Genomic DNA, 20167 nt, shown 5'->3' with positions numbered 1-20167 from the left:
TTGAAAACTCTGGCTACTCCTTCTTTTCCTTGATTGTCATTGCCTGAATATAGCATTTTGTATTTATTGCTCAGAAAGATCTCACCAGTTTTTGTCCTTTTTGTTTCAGTCACTCCTATTATGTCAATCTGTTACTTATCTAATTTCTCAGCTAGCTCCAATTCTTTTCCATTCAGGTTTCTTATGTTGATAGTACCGATCTTCAACTCTGGTGATGTTGATTTGGGGTTTGTTTTCAGATTTGTTCCAGTAGCTGACTTTTCACTGTTCGCTCTGGTTCCCTGGCGAAAACAACGGGGTGCCTTGTTTAACTGGGCGATGCCCCAGCAGGCATGAATTTTTGTCATGTTGTACGATCATTTTTTATTTTGGTTTAACCAATAAGAATACAATTTGGTCGGCTAAATCCCAAATTGTCAGCCTATTCTCGTTTGTTCAGTATCCAAGTAGATACCCAACAGGGTGCACCATGAGAAGGTGTCGATTGGACATTAGGTCAGAACCCCTGGTCGGTTCTCCGCATTCCTTTAAAGGCTATGTGGAGGTCTCTTCTCAGTTATACAGCTTTGACCCTTAAGCACCCCCCCCTATCATAAATGGTTAAGCAGTAAAAGATTAGAAAATGAAATAGAATATAAAAGAATAAGAGCCGTAGCTAAAAGAGAAGTGAGAAAAAGAAATAGAGAATTAATGAACAAATTTGTTTCTATTTAGAAAATGATTTATATAAAATAAGACCCAATGTATATAAGATTTTGAAACATTTAAGTAGAGATACTAAAGAAAATGTAAAATTAGATACCGAATTAAAATTAGAAGAATTTCTGTACAGAATTGTGGACAGATGAATATTTTAAAAAAGATAGCTGCCAAACATTTAATGAAAATGAATAGGAAATAACTAAAGAAAAATTAGAAATCATCCTTAAAGAAACAAGAAATGGAAAATCACCTTATATCTTACAGAAAGATATTTTAAATTTAAATGAGATAGCCAAAGATTATGGAATGATAATATCAACAGAAAAATCAAAAATGATGGCCTTTAAAGGACTTCAAGATCCAGTCTTCTTTCACTACGTGCTATTCCTGCTTCCTATGCAGGGTCTGCATGTTACTTAGATGCAACTTCTTGTTAGTACCACTACCAACCAATCTGTCGCCTAGCCTGCCTGGGGGGGGGGATATATTTTTGACTATAGCAGCGTATGTTCATGGGGCTGGTTTGCCTGCTTGTGGGATGAAAAATGCCAGATAAACTGGTGGGGAAAAACCCTACTGCCTGCGCCGAAGACCGGCTAACTTGGCTATAGCTGAGGAAGATCCTCAAATTTCTCACATCTTCGATGGGAATCGAACTTGGGACACTCTTTCCCCAGTCATATAGCTGCGAAGCGCAAAGCCACTAGGCTAACTGCGTGGACAAAGGACAAGATCCAGTAAGAACTAAAATAGTAATAGTTAACAAGATTTTAGAACAGGTGAATTCATTTAACTACCTAGGATGTATGATTATATATGAAAAAGATAAAGACCTCAAAATTGCAAAATATTTAAAAATAACAAGTGTATAATTAACTCTATAATTAAACCTAACCTAGTGCAAAAACAAACCAGACTAAAAGTATACAATATGTTAGCCCTTCCTATTGTATAGAAGTGATATCTGGACAATAAAACAAAAAGACAAAGATTAATAATGGCTTATGAGAAAAACTGCAAAGTATATTCTGTTCAATCACAGAAGAAATGAAGAAATTATGAAAGAACTAAACCAGGAATCAGTAATAGAAAAAATTAAAAAATATAAACATAAATGGATGGGGACCCCCTTGAAAGAATGAAAACAGAAAGTTTACTGATAACAAGCCTTAAATTACAAACCATTAGGAAAAACAAAACCAGGACATCCTCTTAAGAGATTCAATGATGACTTCTAAGGCCTGAACAGGCCACTCTAGGCCTATTCATATAATGCAATTTAAGTCTCACCTCTGGCAAAGTTCCAAGGGAGCAGAAAGAGTGGAAAATAATTCTTTTGCATTCCTTGATAAGCATAATGATTAGGAAGGTATGATAAATTTAGTTTAATCTTTTATCCAGGTGTAAGCAAACAAAGTTTGCACCTGAAAATAATCTTCAGGACTGAGGTAAGGTGGTACATCCCTTGACAACCGGTAGCAAAGGTGGACCAAGCTCTCATCACTCCTTGTCTCAGTATCTCCCATAATGCAAAGCACATCTCCTTGCAGACATGTATACATAATAAATTTAGTTTAATCCTTTATCCAAGTGTAAGCAAACAAAGTTTGCACCTGAAAATATCTTCAGGACTGAGGGCCTCTCCATTGCTTCTGCCTTAGTAGCACCATTCTGGGTAGTGGCCCTTCCCTTAATGCATAGCAGTATACATGTCTTCAAGGAGATGTGCTTTGCATTATGGGAGATACTGAGACAAGGAGTGATGAGAGCTTGGTCCACCTTTGCTACCAGTTGCCAAGGGATGTACCACCTTACCTCAGTCCTGAAGATATTTTCAGGTGCAAACTTTGTTTGCTTACACTTGGATAAAGGATTAAACTAAATTTATTATAGTGTAACCAAGTGCAAAATAAACTTCCAAGATTAGAGAAGGTAGGATGGAGAGAGTAGTACTGCTGATGATACCAGATGAATTGTAGCCAAAAAGAATAGGAGACAGATGGAAGGGTGGCTGTTCTTTCTTTAGAAGCAGGCTGGTGCAAGATCGAGTCCAATAAGACAAAATATACAATTGGTTGATACTATAGAGGTTCCTGGGATGATCAGGAAGACAGGAATCAGCAAATTAGTATCAGTGCAGGTTGCAAATTATTATGGGGGACTTCAGTCATGGAGATATAGATTAGAAGAAAAAAAAAGATCACATGGCAAGAAGGAAATGGAATTTATACAACTACTGAGAGATAATTACTGGAGGCAACATATGATGGAAGGAACTAATGGTACAAAAGTATTGAATCTGGTTATAGGATCAGAAGAGCTATCCATAACTAAGTTGGTCACGTTGCCTCTGATTTGGGAGAGTGACCATGCGGTCTTGACTTAGAATGTTATAAAGCATGAGGAATATTTTCTCAAGAAGGTATACATGTGAAACTATAAGGTGATTATTACAAGCTTAGGAGGGAGCTTGAAGCTGTGCTATGGCATAATAATGTGAAAGGAAAGGATGTTTGTGGTGCATGAGAGATGGTTAAGGAAGGAAGCAATATCACATTGTATACCCAAAGTCAGGAGGGTTAATCAGGTAGAAGTTAGATGAATGAGTAATGCTATTAAGTATGAGCTGCAAAAAAAAATAATAAATTGTTGTGCAGGATATATAAGGAGAAAATTGACCAGTATGATAAGGAAGGCATAATCAGATTATGAGAAGAAACTAGCTGTGCAGGACAAAGGAAATCCCAAAGAGTTCTTTTGCTATGTGACAAGTAAGAGGAAGAATGACTATGAAATGATAACCTTAATGAGTGCTGATGACAGAAGCAGACAAAATGGTTGAGTTGCTGAGTGATAATGTTGCAAGGGTACATCCATGTGAACTTACTGTTGTGACACATGTAACAGATATTGATTTGTGGGAACAGAAGCTGATGAATTGGAGGTTTTTAGGATATTGCAGAATCTCAATGTAAATACAGCTGTGGGATTAAATGGGATATCAGCTTGCATTTTATGAGACGGAGCAAGGGAACCGGCAATGCCTCTGACTAGGCTCTTTAATTTAAGTCTCACCTCTGGCAAAGTTCCAAGGGAACAGAAAGAGTGCAAAATAATTCCTTTGCATAAGAGAGGTTCCAATACTACAGTAGCAAATTATAGACCAATCAGTATCTCAGAAGTGGTGGTAAAAGTACTGGAAAAACTGGTCAAAAAGAATTCAAGAATGGATGGATAAGAATATGATACTGTGAGGACCAGCATGGCTTTGTGAAAGGTTGGCTGTGCCTTAGTAATTTACTAACTTTTTATAATAGAGTACCAGTTGAGTTGAATAAAAGGAATGGCTACACAATGATTCTTCTAGATATTTCAGACATTTGACAGAATACCACTGGAACTCTCTTATGCAAATTAGAACAAATGGAGATGGATATGACACTACTTATATGGATATAAGGGCAGCTGATGGATAAATACCAAAAAAGTGGTATATGGAGGAGGAAAATCCAAGTGACTAGTGGTGTGAAATAAAGTTCTACACTATAGCCATTCCTGTTTAATTTGTATAGGAAGTAATGTGAAGGGAAATATTCAGTTGTTTGCTGATGATGCAAAATTGGGCAGAGTAATAGTCAATCTAGGTGATGTGGAAAGCTATCAGGATGATTTAAATAGGCTGTGTGTATGAGCAAAAAATAATGGGTATCAGTGGAGAAATGTAAAGTTATGCATTTTGAGATAAATAGATTACAAGCTGTATGGTGGTAGTAGATAGAAAGTTGAAAGTTACACTAACAATCTTAGCAGTACATGGGGATATTGAAGAACACTAACAAGCGGAGACAAGGAAGTTGTCATTCCTCTTTATAAGGACAATACATACATCCACATCTGGATTACTGTGCTCAGGTCTGGTCACCTGGGTTTCTTAGGGATGAGAAAGCAGTAGAGAGGATCCAGAAATGAGTGACCAAGATGGTGAGTGGTCTGTCGGTTGCTTCCTATGAGGATAGAGGGTTTGTGAGTTGTAGAAGTTGGTTGACATGTGAAAAAGAGGAGCTAATAGAAACATTTAAGTTACTTAAAGGGTTTTATAGGATTAATGTAGGAGAAGTGTTTCAGCACTTGACTACAGACAGAAGAACAAGAGCTCATCTCTTTAAGTTAAGTAAGGGTGTGATGACTAGATTTTTTGCTTGGAAAGTGGTGAATGAATGGAGGTTGCCACAGACAGTTGTGAGTGCTTTGTCTGTTAATGAGTTCAAGGCGAGGTATGATAGATATTGTGTAGGTAATTTGTTTCTCCCTTGATAAATCTTTGAACTTCATGGAGGTGTCATACAATAATAATAAATATTTGTTCATACTTCTTTAAAACTCTTTTTAAGTATTGTTGAGGATAGAAAGGAATAAGAATGTACTAGGAGCACTGTATACACTTTTATGCACCTGAAATGTAAAATAAATTAATAAGATTCTTGGATACTGTTTATATTAAGCAAGTTTTGGATTTAAGATTTTTTAAATAAGTTAGGATGTGATAATTTTTATATAAAAAATTCAAAAATTTTCTAAATCAGGGCTTTGATTTCCTTGTGATGTGACATTGCCATCATTTTAAAATTATCCTCTCTCCACCTTAATATAGCATATTTAAATACCAAAATCTAACTCTACAGAGTGACATCATTGAGGATCTTAAATTTTTTTGCCTCTCTTCCTCTCATTTCTAAATAATCATTAAGTGTTTTACATAACTTGGATCATGGTTCTACAAATCATTTAAAAAAAAAAAGTTATTGATGAATTCTACGTAAAATCAGTTGCTTTTCATCTGGAGGTGTCATGCTGCCAATTTTTAATTGTGAATTTCTAAGAAACGTGTATATCCCACTTGTGAACTGTTTGTTTATGAAGTCAATGCTCGCTTCATCTCTCACACTGTGTGTGTGTGTGTGTACACGCACCTGCTCGTTGTGTGTTTCACTGTGGATTATAAACTGTTTATAACTACTATATATATATTAACATTAGTGTGGGTGCTGTTGCTTCCAGTAAAAAGATGTATAAACCTATTACATTAAATACTAAAATTAAAATTATTAAATTTAGTGACAATATCAAACACCGAGATAGGCCTCATGCTAAACTTACCTTGCACTGCTGTTGTTACAGTTATTGAAAACAAAGATAAAACGGGAAATGCCATGCTACATAGCAGTTATTCTTAACTGTGGCAGTCTTATTACCAAAATGGAAAAACTTTAAATGGTGTAGATTAATGACCAATCAGCTGGTGTACGTGTGTAGAGGCTTAAGTACTGTGAGGACATCATGTTGGAGGCTTAATGGATTTTTTACAACACTCAAAAAGAATTAAAATAGACTTTAATACTTCTTATATTTCGTCCTAGTCACTAGGACATCTACGGGGATTACAAAAAAAAATTAATGTAACATATGCACAAATAACAAACAATACTAAGCCCAACCATGTGGGTGACACTAAAGTCCTATCTAGGTAGAGCGCCCTCTAAGGGCAGTAGTAGGTGGCCTGGAATGTAAGGTGGGAACTCTGGTGACGAGTGTTTCCCAAATCTTCGGAAGCTTAATGCAACCATATTTATTGAGATTTGGTTGGTTTTTGAGAGCTGCTGCTGCTGCTTCTAAGAAAAGTCTCTCTTTCTTGAATTTGCTGTGGTGGAGCATGGTGGTTTTCTTCCATGATACTCTGTGGGTGGTGTCCAAAACATGGTCAACCAACCCTGAATGGCCATAGTTGTGTTTGAAGATGTAAGATTTGTGTTCCTCTAGACGGATGGATGCTGATCTGCCTGTCTGTCCAAAGTACGCCAGCTTACAGGAACAGGGTACTTTGTAAACTCCAGGCAGAGAGAGAGGAGGGAGCTGATCTTTCGTAGAACGGAAAAGGGTAGCCAGTTTGCGGTGGGGCTTATATGCTGTGTGTAGATTGTATTGTTTTAGTATCTTGGCTATTTTTTCAGATGTACCACGGATGTAGGGTATGGTGATGGCATTTTTAAAATCTTGTTGACGAGAAGGAAGGGGAATGGGGAAGGAGTTGATTATTTTTTTGATACTGTGATCGCTGTAGCCATTGGAGAGGAAAGTGCTGTGTATGTGGTTAAGTTCATTAGTGAGGGCGATTCCACTGGAACAAAGATTGTAGGCTCTCTTGGTAAGAGTTTTAATAATGCCATATTTTTGAGAGGGGTGGTGGTGGGAGAGTTTGTGAATGTATCTGCCTGTGTGTGTGGGTTTTCTGTATATGGTGAAGGTAAGTGTATCATTAGGCAGGCGTGTGACTAAGGTGTCTAGGAAGGGTAAACAATTGTTCTTTTCCTTTTCCATAGTGAACTGGATTCTTGGATGTAGACTATTGAGATGACTGAGGAAGGAGTCTAACGTGTCTGGGCCATGAGGCCAAATAGAGAACACATCATCTACATATCTTAGCCAGATAGAAGGTTTGAGTGGGGCTTAGTCTATGGCTCGTTTTTCGAAATCTTCCATATAGAAATTGGCAAGGGGGGGGGGGTGAGAGGGGGGAACCCATGGCAGTTCCCTCTATCTGCTTGTAGATTTTGTTGTTCCACGAGAAATATCCAGAGTTAATGGCAAAGGAAAAGAGATCTAAGATGTCAGAGGGAAAAACGTTTTCTAAGAGAGATAAGGTGTCAATTAAGGGAATATTGGTAAACAAAGAGGAGATATCAAAGCTTACCAATATGTCTGTCTTCTTCAAGGTTAAATTTTCTGTGAGGGCTTTAAAGTGGGTCGAGTTTTTTATATAGGAAGGGGACCTTCCGGTGAGGGGGATCAGAGAGTTGGCCAGCTGTTTAGATAGTCTATAGCAAGGTGCATTGGTAGCATCTACTATAGGCCTGAGTGGGGAATTGGGTTTGTGGATTTTTGGTAAACCGTATATTCGGTGGGGATGGGCGCGAAAAGGTTTAAGTTTTTTCGTGACATCTGGGGGCCAGGAAGATACTTTTTTGAGTAAAATTTTAAGTTTCTTAACTTGTGTTTTTGTAGGGTTGTGTTCTAGCGGGATGTAGGTAGCGCGATCGCGGAGGATAATGTTCATTTTACGCTTATATTCACTGGTATTAAGAACGACTGTGGCATTACCCTTATCCGCTCTGGTTATGACGATACTTTTTTCTTTACGTAGTTTCAGGAGAGCCGTGCGTTGGGCATATGATAAATTACTTTTTGGCAGAGAAGAATGCGCGAAGATGTTGGCTACGTCAAGTCTGATGTTGTTAGCTATCTCCGACGGTAAGCGACCGATTCGATGTTCACCATTACGTCAAGCACCGGCACTTCCTTCGGAGCGACGGCAAAATTATGGCCGAGGCAAAGGGCGCTGACGGCATCGTCGTTGAGCCTTTTGGAAGAGAGGTTTATTACTGTCTGGAGAGGTTGAATTTGTGGTTGTGGTTTGTTTTTCACAAGGTTGCTAAATTTCTTGATGTGTTTATTTTTTATTTTTTGGAATTCTCTCTGTGCAGAAGTTTCCGAAATGCCAGAAAGAATCGACCAAAGTTCAGGGTTAAGAACGGTGGAGAGCTCTGAATGTAAGGAGCCAATGGCGGCGTTCGTCACTGCGAGGGTAGCACGTGTAGAGGCGATTTGCTTGCGGAGTAATGCCTGGCTGGCACGGTTATATATACGAAGTGCTTTTTTAGAATGGAAATTGATCTTCATTTTAACGCAGTTTGGTATCACTCTTGTGTCCCGACATCGTTTTAAAAAGGCCAGTCTATTTAGTTGCCTAGATAGTCGTAGTTTTGACTTACCGTATTGCTTGGATTTGCGTGCTAGTTCTTCTCCATGGATGATTAGAATACGTGTGTAGAGGCTTAAGTGCTGTGAGGACATCATGTTGGAGGCTTAATGGATTTTTTACAACACTCAAAAAGAATTAAAATAGACTTTAATACTTCCTATATTTCGTCCTAGTCACTAGGACATCTACGGGGACATATTGGTAAGCTTTGATATCTCCTCTTTGTTTACCAATATTCCCTTAATTGACACCTTATCTCTCTTAGAAAACATTTTTCCCTCTGACATCTTAGATCTCTTTTCCTTTGCCATTAACTCTGGATATTTCTCGTGGAACAACAAAATCTACAAGCAGATAGAGGGAACTGCCATGGGTTCCCCCCCTCTCACCACCCCTTGCCAATTTCTATATGGAAGATTTCGAAAAATGAGCCATAGACTCAGCCCCACTCAAACCTTCTATCTGGCTAAGATATGTAGATGATGTGTTCTCTATTTGGCCTCATGGCCCAGACACGTTAGACTCCTTCCTCAGTCATCTCAATAGTCTACATCCAAGAATCCAGTTCACTATGGAAAAGGAAAAGAACAATTGTTTACCCTTCCTAGACACCTTAGTCACACGCCTGCCTAATGATACACTTACCTTCACCGTATACAGAAAACCCACACACACAGGCAGATACATTCACAAACTCTCCCACCACCACCCCTCTCAAAAATATGGCATTATTAAAACTCTTACCAAGAGAGCCCACAATCTTTGTTCCAGTGGAATCGCCCTCACTAATGAACTTAACCACATACACAGCACTTTCCTCTCCAATGGCTACAGCGATCACAGTATCAAAAAAATAATCAACTCCTTCCCCATTCCCCTTCCTTCTCGTCAACAAGATTTTAAAAATGCCATCACCATACCCTACATCCGTGGCACATCTGAAAAAATAGCCAAGATACTAAAACAATACAATCTACACACAGCATATAAGCCCCACCGCAAACTGGCTACCCTTTTCCGTTCTACGAAAGATCAGCTCCCTCCTCTCTCTCTCTCTGCCTGGAGTTTACAAAGTACCCTGTTCCTGTAAGCTGGCGTACTTTGGACAGACAGGCAGATCAGCATCCATCCGTCTAGAGGAACACAAGTCTTACATCTTCAAACACAACTATGGCCATTCAGGGTTGGCTGACCATGTTTTGGACACCACCCACAGAGTATCATGGAAGAAAACCACCATGCTCCACCACAGCAAATTCAAGAAAGAGAGACTTTTCTTAGAAGCAGCAGCAGCAGCTCTCAAAAACCAACCAAATCTCAATAAATATGGTTGCATTAAGCTTCCGAAGATTTGGGAAACACTCATCACCAGAGTTCCCACCTTACATTCCAGGCCACCTACTACTGCCCTTAGAGGGCGCTCTACCTAGATAGGACTTTAGTGTCACCCACGTGGTTGGGCTTAGTATTGTTTTTTATTTGTGCATATGTTACATTAATTTTTTTGTAATCCCCGTAGACGTCCTAGTGACTAGGACGAAATATAGGAAGTATTAAAGTCTATTTTAATTCTTTTTGAGTGTTGTAAAAAATCCATTAAGCCGCCAAAATGACAATCAGCTGGTGGTGGTTCCCTTAAGTCAAGCTATTCACAATAACTTTTGTTTGCAAAAATTATATAAATTTTTCATTTGTTTGATGATGTAAATTAATGCTTTATTTACATCATACTTAAAAATCTTATTAAACCATTATATGTATCTACAAGTGAGGACAAAAAAGTGATTTGCTATACGATAGTGGTCTGAAACCTACCATGTCATATGAACTGGACATACCTGCATATATCTAAAACTCATTTCACTACTGCTGAGAGTAACTGACTGATTTATTGCAGAGTACATGGATATGCAGTGTGATCAGATTGTTTCATGTTAAGTGGATAAGCTGAAAGAAATAGGGATGAAAGAGAAGCATGCACCCTCTTGCAGAGAATGTCTTTACGATAGAATCTTTCTTCTTTTATTAATGCTCAGTGATACTGCCATACATATGATAGACTATATTTATTTTGAAAGCATTGATGTCTCCTCCATGCAATGATAGTTGCATGGCATAATTTGTATTTTAAAAAGCTGTAGAATTTTTTTAATTATTTCCTTTATTAAAGTTTTTTTTTTTCAAAAAAATTAACCATTTTTACATTCTTGCAGTCTTAAAATATATCACCATATCTTATAATTTTCTACAAGTGTATTGTAGTATTTGCTAAAAATCAGCAATCTGCATCAGAATATTTATATGAAGTGCTTTTATTACCATTACTGATGATAATAAATTACGATGCAACTTCAGTTATATCATAATCTTTGCATTCTGTATTGCGATTTATTGTAAACTCAGCATTTTGAGAACCAGTTATGCCATTGAATATAGAAATAAAAAAATCTAATTTAGATTTACATAGATTGGATAGTTTTTAATATGAATTACTGTTTTGCTTTAGATGTGTTCTTTAGAAGTGAACTGTGAAACAGTCAGTGTTATGGCAGCTACTCTTGCAAATGGAGGAATCTGTCCAATTACAGGACAACAGGTGATTGATAGTCATGCGGGTCGTGATGTGCTCTCTCTCATGCATTCCTGTGGCATGTATGACTATTCAGGCCAGTTTGCTTTCAAGGTATTCAACTCTACTCTATAATCTTCAGTTATTCATATTTTTTGATTTTCCACAATTTTTTTTGATTTTATTGTTATATGTTTATAAGTCATATATATATATCAGTCCCACATGAGAAGTTTCTGAGCCTATAGCAAGTTAGTGTAATGTTTGGGTGGATTCAGAGAGAGAGAGAGAGAGAGAGAGAATATGTTATACTGTCTCTGAACCTTGCAGGTTGTAGTCCTTTGGGAAGGCTGCTGCAGTGAATATGATAGTTAGATTGAAAAATGAATGGAAGAAGTAGGTTTGGTGGGTTAGCATTTGAGAAGAAATAGATGTTGGATAGCTGTTGCTTTGAGTTATTATAGCCTCAGCTGAAGTGTGGGGAATGATGGATGCCAGTTTTTCTGTGGAACACAACCCATGGAAGTACCTGTAGAAAAGCCATGAAGAAGAAAAAAAAAAAAAAAAAAAAAAACAGCTTGTGAAACAGTGGCAGGGGTGAATCTCAGAGGGATCATTGATCACTGAACTGCTCTTTTGAACAGCATGAAGAATTTTTAGGGATATTTTTAATGCAACTTACCAAATGCAAGAGGAGTATTTTAAGGTAGTGCAGATTTGGGATTTACACAGAGTTAGTAGCTGAACAAAAAAAGTAATGCCATGGGTGAAACAGCATAACTTTTTTTGAGTCCAAGAAAACTACAGATGTAATATGCTTATGCCAAGAAAGCCTAGAGGTAAATTTTAGCCTAAGAAAATAGAGAGAGAGAGATCAGATTTGTTATTTAGGCTCTATCACAGATAAGAAGATGCTGTATTTCCATGTTTTAATTTCTGTAGCATCTATTATTTATGTTGAAGTTTCTGAAATAGAAAACTATATAGACACTGTTCTTGTTGAGAGGCTTATACGCTGGTTAAACATGATAACTAATATTTAAGGAATTGACAGCGTATACTAGAAATATAGATTAAATAAACTTTAATATATACTTTCCGATATTTCGGCGAACGTCACGTTGCCATCTTCTTGGGAACTTACTACAAAGACACGTGCACACAAGTACTAATAACAGCAAATGGTACTAATGGTACAAGTACTAATAACAGCATTTGCTGTTATTAGTACTTTGTGTGCACGTGTACTAATAACATCAAATGGTACTAATGGTACAAGTACTAATAACAGCATTTGCTGTTATTAGTACTTGTGTGCACGTGTCTTTGTAGTAAGTTCCCAAGAAGATGGCAACGTGACGTTCGCCGAAATATCGGAAAGTATATATTAAAGTTTATTTAATCTATATTTCTAGTATACGCTGTCAATTCCTTAAATATTAGTTATCATATATAGACACTGGAATGCAAATAAAAAATTTAGTAGCTAAAATTAATTATTTATAAGCTGACATTGCACTAGCTTAAGCTAGTATTATCAGAAGCAATTTAAAACTACACTCACTGAAGACACAAACCAAAATGACCTAGATAACAAGAGCAGTCGTGTATAGAGGGCAACAGTGGCAATCTTTGTGGTGATTCCTGTTGTTAGACTATATCAACTCTTCAGAGTTGATATAGTCTAACAACAGGCAGTGCACCAAAAGCTATTTAAAATCATACCATCGATTCTGTTATGGTTAATCAAGTTCTGTATAACTTGTTCTTGTTACTTCCAGGAACAGTCTCTCCAATTTAAACTGGGATTTGTGAAGTAGCATGGCTGTCTTCCATCTTATGAAATGGTCTTTCTTTAAAGCATGTTGAGATAGCCACTTTTTTTTGGTTCTCCATTCCAGGTGTATTTTTTATGTTCTTTTTACTGACCAAAATAGTTCCTCCTGTCTGTCCAAAATATTGAGTTCCCCACTGGTAGGAAATGTTGTAGAGATCTGGGAACGAGAAAGAGATCTTTGATTTGTCTTAGGCAGGTAGATACTTTGTTCAGAGATTTGCGTATTGTTTTGATTCTGTGTCATTTCAGACGGGAGCCCAGTTTATATATTTAATTTGAGTAGTCAGGTTTGGGGGTAGGGGAGTTTGTTGTTGTTTTTTTAAGGAGTTTGGTGAGGATTTTTTTGTTGTATCCAGTTTGTTGGAACGATGTGAGTAGAACCTGTTGTTCTAGATGGAGTGTTTGTCCTGAAGATGAAATTCTCTCTTTCTTCCCCCCCCCCAAGGCTAAAGTTTTGAAATTCCAAGCTTCTGGAGGACATAGTGGTGTGAAGTGGCATGTAGATATTTGCCTGTGTGTGTATTTACGGTAAACTTAACACATGATGAGGGAGCCATCTGCTTCCTTGTAACTAAATGTGTCCAAGAAGGCAAGAGCCCTTCTGTTTTCCTCTTCCACAATGAAACTAATTTGAGAATGGATATTATTGAGGAAATGTAAAAAGTTAGAGCATGTAGCCAAATAGCAAAGACATCATCTATATATCTCATCCATACATTTTCAGTTCACAAATATCAGGTAGCTAAATTTTGGTCAGGAGAACTAGTGTATCAGCTACTTCCAGCAGCAGCCTTTCCAAATTACTCCAAAACCATTCAGATGCAGTTTGTTGCTTTTATGCAGTTCCATTCATCCCTTAAACTCGTCCCACACATTCACAAACTGCACTCCTTTTTCTTCATGCATTTCCACCAACATTCCATTCAAGATCTTCGCTCTCTCTGTCACAAACTACCCTTCCTATCCCACTGTTGCTTTCACTTGCCTCAATAATCTTCTGATATCCAATCTCACATTCTCTCTGTGCCCAACTCCCTTGCTAGCTTACTTCTCATATCCACTACCTCAATCACCCTGTTCATTTTCCATCCTGGAAAACATACCTTCTACATCCTCTCATCCACCACACCTTTTATGGCAGAATCTCCATATAGTGCTATTCTTGAGTAATTCGCTACTTCTTTCTCTCCACTATCTTTCAATTTACTCTTTTGCACTCTTCTGTTTTTTTTTTTTACCACCATACATTTAATTGCATTCTATACACGCTTCATTTCATTCCTCATCTTGCATTCACCTTGCATTCCAGCAGTTGCTCCTGTTATTGCTTCATCGGTCATGCCCTTTCTTCATCATTTGTGTATTCACAGTTACATTCTCCACACTCATATTCTCATGCTCACTTTTCTGGTTATCATTCTTAGTCTTACATCCATCATTGTCTTTTGTCTTTCATCTGGTATTCTTCACTTCAGGTTTCCAACTTTCATTTAAATCACCACAATTCATTACCATATCACACTTTCTACAGACCTTTACTCTCTCACTTCTATTTAATCTCTTAACAAACACATTTGCCACATTTGTCTATGCATACATATTATATTCTTGGCATTGAACCATCTTGATAAAATCCACATCACTCTACACACTCAATTTTCATGCTGTGCATCATGTTTCATGTTGACCTTGTTCTTACTCTCCATTTCCCCCCCCCCCCTCGGTTACCAGTGATTCTGAAAAAAAAAAGTGCTTGAAATTGATTAACTACAGAATGCAAACACACCACACTCAATTGCAACTATATAAAGCCCTGAGCACACTTGCTGAACAATCCTTTATGCCAGTTCCTATCAAATACTTTAGAAATGTCAAGTGCAGTAGCATAAGTTTTGCCATACTGTTTCATGGCATCTACAGTAATGTAGATACTCTTCAAATAATGCAGATGATCTCTTCATCTACATTATTGTAGATGAAGAGATCATCTGTGGATTATGAGCAGTGGGATCTGTACTGTGACCATTGGTTATCTGGAGGAGGACATTTAATGGCCTCCTCCATTATTTTAAAGAAAACTGAGGTTACCATCTATAGTTAGATGGTAGACTTTTTTTTTTTTTGCAGTGTGTTGAACATAGGCTTGCTTCCATGGTACAGGGAATATGCCAAGTCTTCCTCTCAAAAACTCAGGTCTCATCCTGCAGAACAGACAAACTGGCCTCATAACCTTAGCTGCTTTGACCATAACTCCATATAGCATAAGTGCTATTCTGGACATCTTTTAAGTACAGTTGAAGGGATGTGATATATTTGTAAGTCTTTTATTAATTATCTAGATTATTTGAGATTCTTCTGATGTCTGCTGCTACAAAAAGAGCTGCAAGAGGTATATGTTGCATTGTTTGTGGCATGATTGTGAATGAGTTGGAGGAGAAAAGTGATGTTCAGAAGTTAACTTTGTCTTTAGGTGGTGTAATGGTAGTTTAATCCAAGTGTGAAGGGAGGGATAGAACAGATTGACAGAAGTTGCACTAATGGTCTTTGTCAAAAGGACCAAAAGGCACAGCTTCCATTTGCGCAAGAGGCAAGTTTTCTACACTTAACTCTTTCAAAGTCGGTTTAGATTTGTTGATTATTTTGACAATTGTTGCTGCCTTCCATATCCACTGAGAATGAAGATGAAGTTTTTGTTTAATATGCTGATTTTTTTTCCTTGACTATCTTTGCTATAGTAACTATAGGACTATAACTATAAGAGGAAAACTTCATGGAAAAACCATTGGATATTGGATGGATCATTTTAAATGGGTGTGTAATTGAGAGCCTTTATTTCAAAATGGCTGATTCCTGTAATACTCAATCAGTGGGAGAGTAGAAGCTATTGAAATCATCCTACTTGTTTCTGTTGTAATGCCAAAGGGAACAAAGTCAAGAATATTAGAGTGGCTGAGGGAATAGTGTTCCACAAGAGATGAAAATTGTACATGATTATAATCTGAGTCACTGGCAGGAGAGGTGACCTTAACAGTATACTTGGTAGAAGAACTGGTTAAGAAAATATCTAAACTCTTGGGTAATTGGAGAAGACTTTCATAGATGGACAATGTGCATCAGGTCATCGCTTAGCTAATACCTCAGCTTCTCATATGGAATTGGAAAAAGGAGCCAGTTGTAGTTATTAAAATCGCTAAGGGAGATACTTTTCTGTTTGGGTAATTGGACTGCAGGAAATCAAACTTTTAGGATAAGTCAAAGAGGTTAGACTGATTTTCAGAAGTAGAGATGGAATGGTAGAGACAGCAGATGAAAGATACACAGTTAGGCAAGGAAATGTTAAACTCAAGAATGTGAAAAAGAGATTAAAGATTTGTCATCCTCTGCCAAGGAACATTAGATTATAGAAATGCACTTGTCACCCTTGTGCAGAAGAAATCATACAGATTGTAATTTGGATCAGTTGATATCTGATCAAAAACAGGAATAAAGCTGGGTGTCTGTAAGTGATGGTTCATATTTAAGCTTGCGTTATGCTTTGATGAAAGGTGATGTGAAAGCTATATTTTGGTAAGATTTTTTATTTATTATTATTATTTTTTAACTGCAGTGGAAAAATGAAAAGGAAAATGAAATAAACATGGCATTTGCCATGTTTATTTCATTTTCCTATTATGTTTAGAAATTGAAGAGTTGGAACGTGAAGTGGAAGGAGATATTCCTAGACGTATTACCTACACAGAGAGTATCCGGTCTCTGTGCCATAATGTAACCTCGACAGTGCTCCTACTACATACATTCATTTGCCTTTTTCAGGCATTGTAGGAGGCAGAAAGATTATGTGGCAGCTGATTGGGAAATCTCCCAATTCATTATCATCAGTCTCCCATGTACTATCTAGTGGCTGGCCTTGGGGGACCACTTTATTACTCTTCTTGAATAGAGGAGGATTCTGAATCTGCAGTATATTTGACATTCCTTTGAAGGGTATCATTCACACCATGTATTGATGAAGGAAGCAGAATCTGGAACTTCTGCAAAGACCAAACATTTTATCAGTGACTTCAGTCTTCCATTAAGCAAAGTTGTGGTAGTATTTCACGGGCTAATGAAGATAATCTACACCTAGTGATTTATTTATTCATTTCTTAATAAAAAAAAATAATTGTTAATTGAATATTGATGTTGTTATAAGAATGAATATCTGAAGATATTCTTGAGATAGCCACAGCAGTAGTACCTAAGTAGGCTAAACTACAATGATTTCTAAATTATTAATTTCAAAATGATTGTTAAAAATTTTTTTTTCTTTTATTTTACAAAACATTTGGCAAACTGTTATTGTTAATGTAACAGAAATAGTTTTGCACAAATAAGTAAAGGGTTTTTCCTAAAAACTTTTCACTTGTAGATACTTAATTCCTTACCTTTTTTATCTCGGGAAGTTTTATGAAATCCTTTACCTTACATTCATATTGGTAGGTCTGTTATTAGCACTGGGCATATGGCATATCCCCCAGAATTAAGCTTTAAAGCATTGTGCTGTGAACAAATATAGGCAAAGGTCAAGATGTGATCTTCACACCTCACTTCAAGGATTAGCCAAGCTTCTGCAGAACTAGACATCACCAGGATGGTATTTATTTATTTATTTATTTAAAAAAAAAAATATATATATATATATATTAATCCCAGACCCTGACAATGATGGTTGCAAAACATATAGGAAATCATTACTACATCTTAGCAAGTGGCTAAGAAGAGAGAAGTAACCATATTATTTATTTTTTTTTTTAACTGTTGGAAGTTGTAGTGCTTAGGAAACACTACATGGAAAAAGATATCCCAGAAGACAGAATGAAAGAGGAGAAGAGAAGTTGGTTTGGTAAATGTAAAGTTGGACTGTGAATTGATATTGACCACAGTTTTAAAGGATTAGGGGAAAACAGGAATAATAAAAGTCAGTTTAGAAGAACATAGCACTCATGAAAATGCCTACAGGAGAGATAGTGCCAATTTCACTATAGCAAACACCATTATAACAAATTCACTCACTATAACAAACTAACAGAAAGTCTCCAGAGTCAGGTGCAATGTAGGAAATTCACCATAGCAAATCCATCATAGTAAACTGATTAAAACCAGTTTGTTAAAGTGGATTTTTTGTTTTCTGGTGAATTTTATACTGAGTTTATATAGTGGTTTGTTATAGTAGAGTTGATAATCTCTACAGTCTTAATAAAATGACACCCATGTTGACTTCCATATTTAAACAAAACATGCATGCCACAGTAAAATAATATTATTTATTAATCACAAATATTTCATTTTACTTATTATAAAACATCATCAGTGTGATCTGAAGAACAATAATAGAAATTTGAAGCAGCAGAACAGACAAATAGTAGGATAAAGCACTATTGATTTGTGTGTGAAAAAAGATATTTAATACATTTGAGATTGAGGGTAGTGGTCACTTAAAGGTCAAAGCCAAATAACCGAGAGGAGACCTCCACATCACCTTTAAGGAATGTGGAGAACTGAGTGGGGCTTCTGACCTAATGTTCAATCCTCATCTTCATATGGTGTGTCCCATTAGTTGGTATCCACTGGGTAAACTCCAAGTAATATGATGGTACAACATGATGAGATTTCATGCCAGCTGAGGCATTGTCTGGTTAAGCAAGGTTACTCACCCTGCTGTTTTTGGCAAGGAACCAAGGTGCAGTTTGTTTGAGTTTGTTCCAGCTCATCATCTTTATGAAGAATAAACCCAACATCAGAAGAACTGATGATAGGAACCATCAATATAAGGAGTATTAATGAAAAGGAAATCGAACTGTCAAAAGAACTGGAAAAGTACCGTGTGGACAAAATTGGCATTACTGAGAAAAAGAAGATAAAAACATCTGAGATCTTACTAAATAATAATCAAGCAATAACAATCAAGGAAAGGAAGGAGTAGCAATAACATTCAACACCAAACATGAAGATAAACTTTTTGATTGGAAGGCAGTTTCAAGCTGGAGTTATGTGGGCAGACTTCAAAATGGGAAAATGGGTGAAGCTTCTTTTGCCTATGGTACCTATGGATCTCCTAAGGAAGAAGTGGAGGAATTTTTTGTCACTAGAGGAGGCAGCTGACAAAGAAAATGGAAAAGTGGTAATTATTGGAGATCCAAACAGCAGAGTAGGAAGTGAATCCCACCTTGCATACAGAAATGTTTTGGTAAAGTTTGTAGAAAAGGGCAAAGTTAATAATAATGGTATTATTATTAAGAGAGACCTCCAGGGAGTCAGGGACTCATTGAGGGAGGCCACATACTACTTCACCAGCTATTATACTTGTTCTTGAATTCATTCTCACTGCCTGCACAAACAACATCGAAATGCAATCCATTTCAGTCATGCACCACTCTATGAGAGAAAAATCTAGATCTCGGACCCCCCTTCTCATTCATTCATTCTCAGCTTCCAAGGATGCCCTCTTGTCCTTCTCCCACCCTCCATAAAATAAAAAATTCCATTAACTGAAATTCTGTATGATCCTTTCAGAAGTTTGTGTGTCTCAATCATATCACCCCCTTTTTCTCCTGTTTGCTAGTGTCTGGCTACAAATTCTCAATCTGTCTTCATAATCACTATTCCACAATCCTGATATCATTTTTAAGAATCTCCTTTGTACTCTTTCTCTCCTCCACTGTATCAGAATCACCATGGAAACCAGGAGACCAGACCTGTGCATAATATTCCAAGTGAGGTCTTATCAAGCCCTTGTAAAGAGGCAAAAAAAAATGATATCCTTATCTTTACATGTCAAAGTTTGTATCAGCATTGCAATTATCTTTTGAGTTGTATTTGCAATGTTTGCTACATGGCCCCTGAACTTCAACTTCCTATCTACTAACATCCAAGATACCTAGCCTGATTAGTTTCTCCTAGCATAATCTTATCATCATAACATGACATTGGATATCTAATTATGCCAACGTGCATGACTTTACATTTACTGACATTGAACGACATCCATTTTCCCATGCCCACAATTCCAGCCTATTCAAATCATTTTGCAAGTATATCAGCTGCATTCCTGATTACCCTACCTATCTTTGCATCATCAGCAAATAGCTGTATGTCTCCTGTCAAATCCTTCAATCTGTACATTAATGTTATTCAATCTGCACATTAATGTCATTAATGTACAGATTGAATAACAGTGGACCAAGGACCGATCCTTGCAGTACAC

At 37.0% G+C, this 20167-nt stretch overlaps 1 protein-coding gene across 1 annotated transcript in view; it reads left to right on the top strand.

The window, feature by feature from the left end:
* The window catches only part of LOC150098795 (glutaminase liver isoform, mitochondrial-like), a 270677-nt gene that overhangs the window by 198704 nt on the left and 51806 nt on the right, over positions 1-20167 (top strand). The window contains exon 11 of the mRNA XM_090405753.1: positions 11025-11201. Within this exon, the coding sequence (XP_090261879.1) occupies positions 11025-11201 (177 nt within the window). The remainder of the gene's footprint in view (positions 1-11024; positions 11202-20167) is intronic.

Source organism: Typopeltis vanoorti, chromosome 15 (assembly GCF_054136105.1).
Source record: "Typopeltis vanoorti isolate ZY-2024b chromosome 15, IOZ_Tvanoo_1.0, whole genome shotgun sequence".
Lineage (NCBI taxonomy): Eukaryota > Metazoa > Arthropoda > Arachnida > Uropygi > Thelyphonidae > Typopeltis > Typopeltis vanoorti.
Note: the sequence above shows the minus strand (reverse complement) of the source record. Positions and strands in the feature narration are given on the sequence as shown.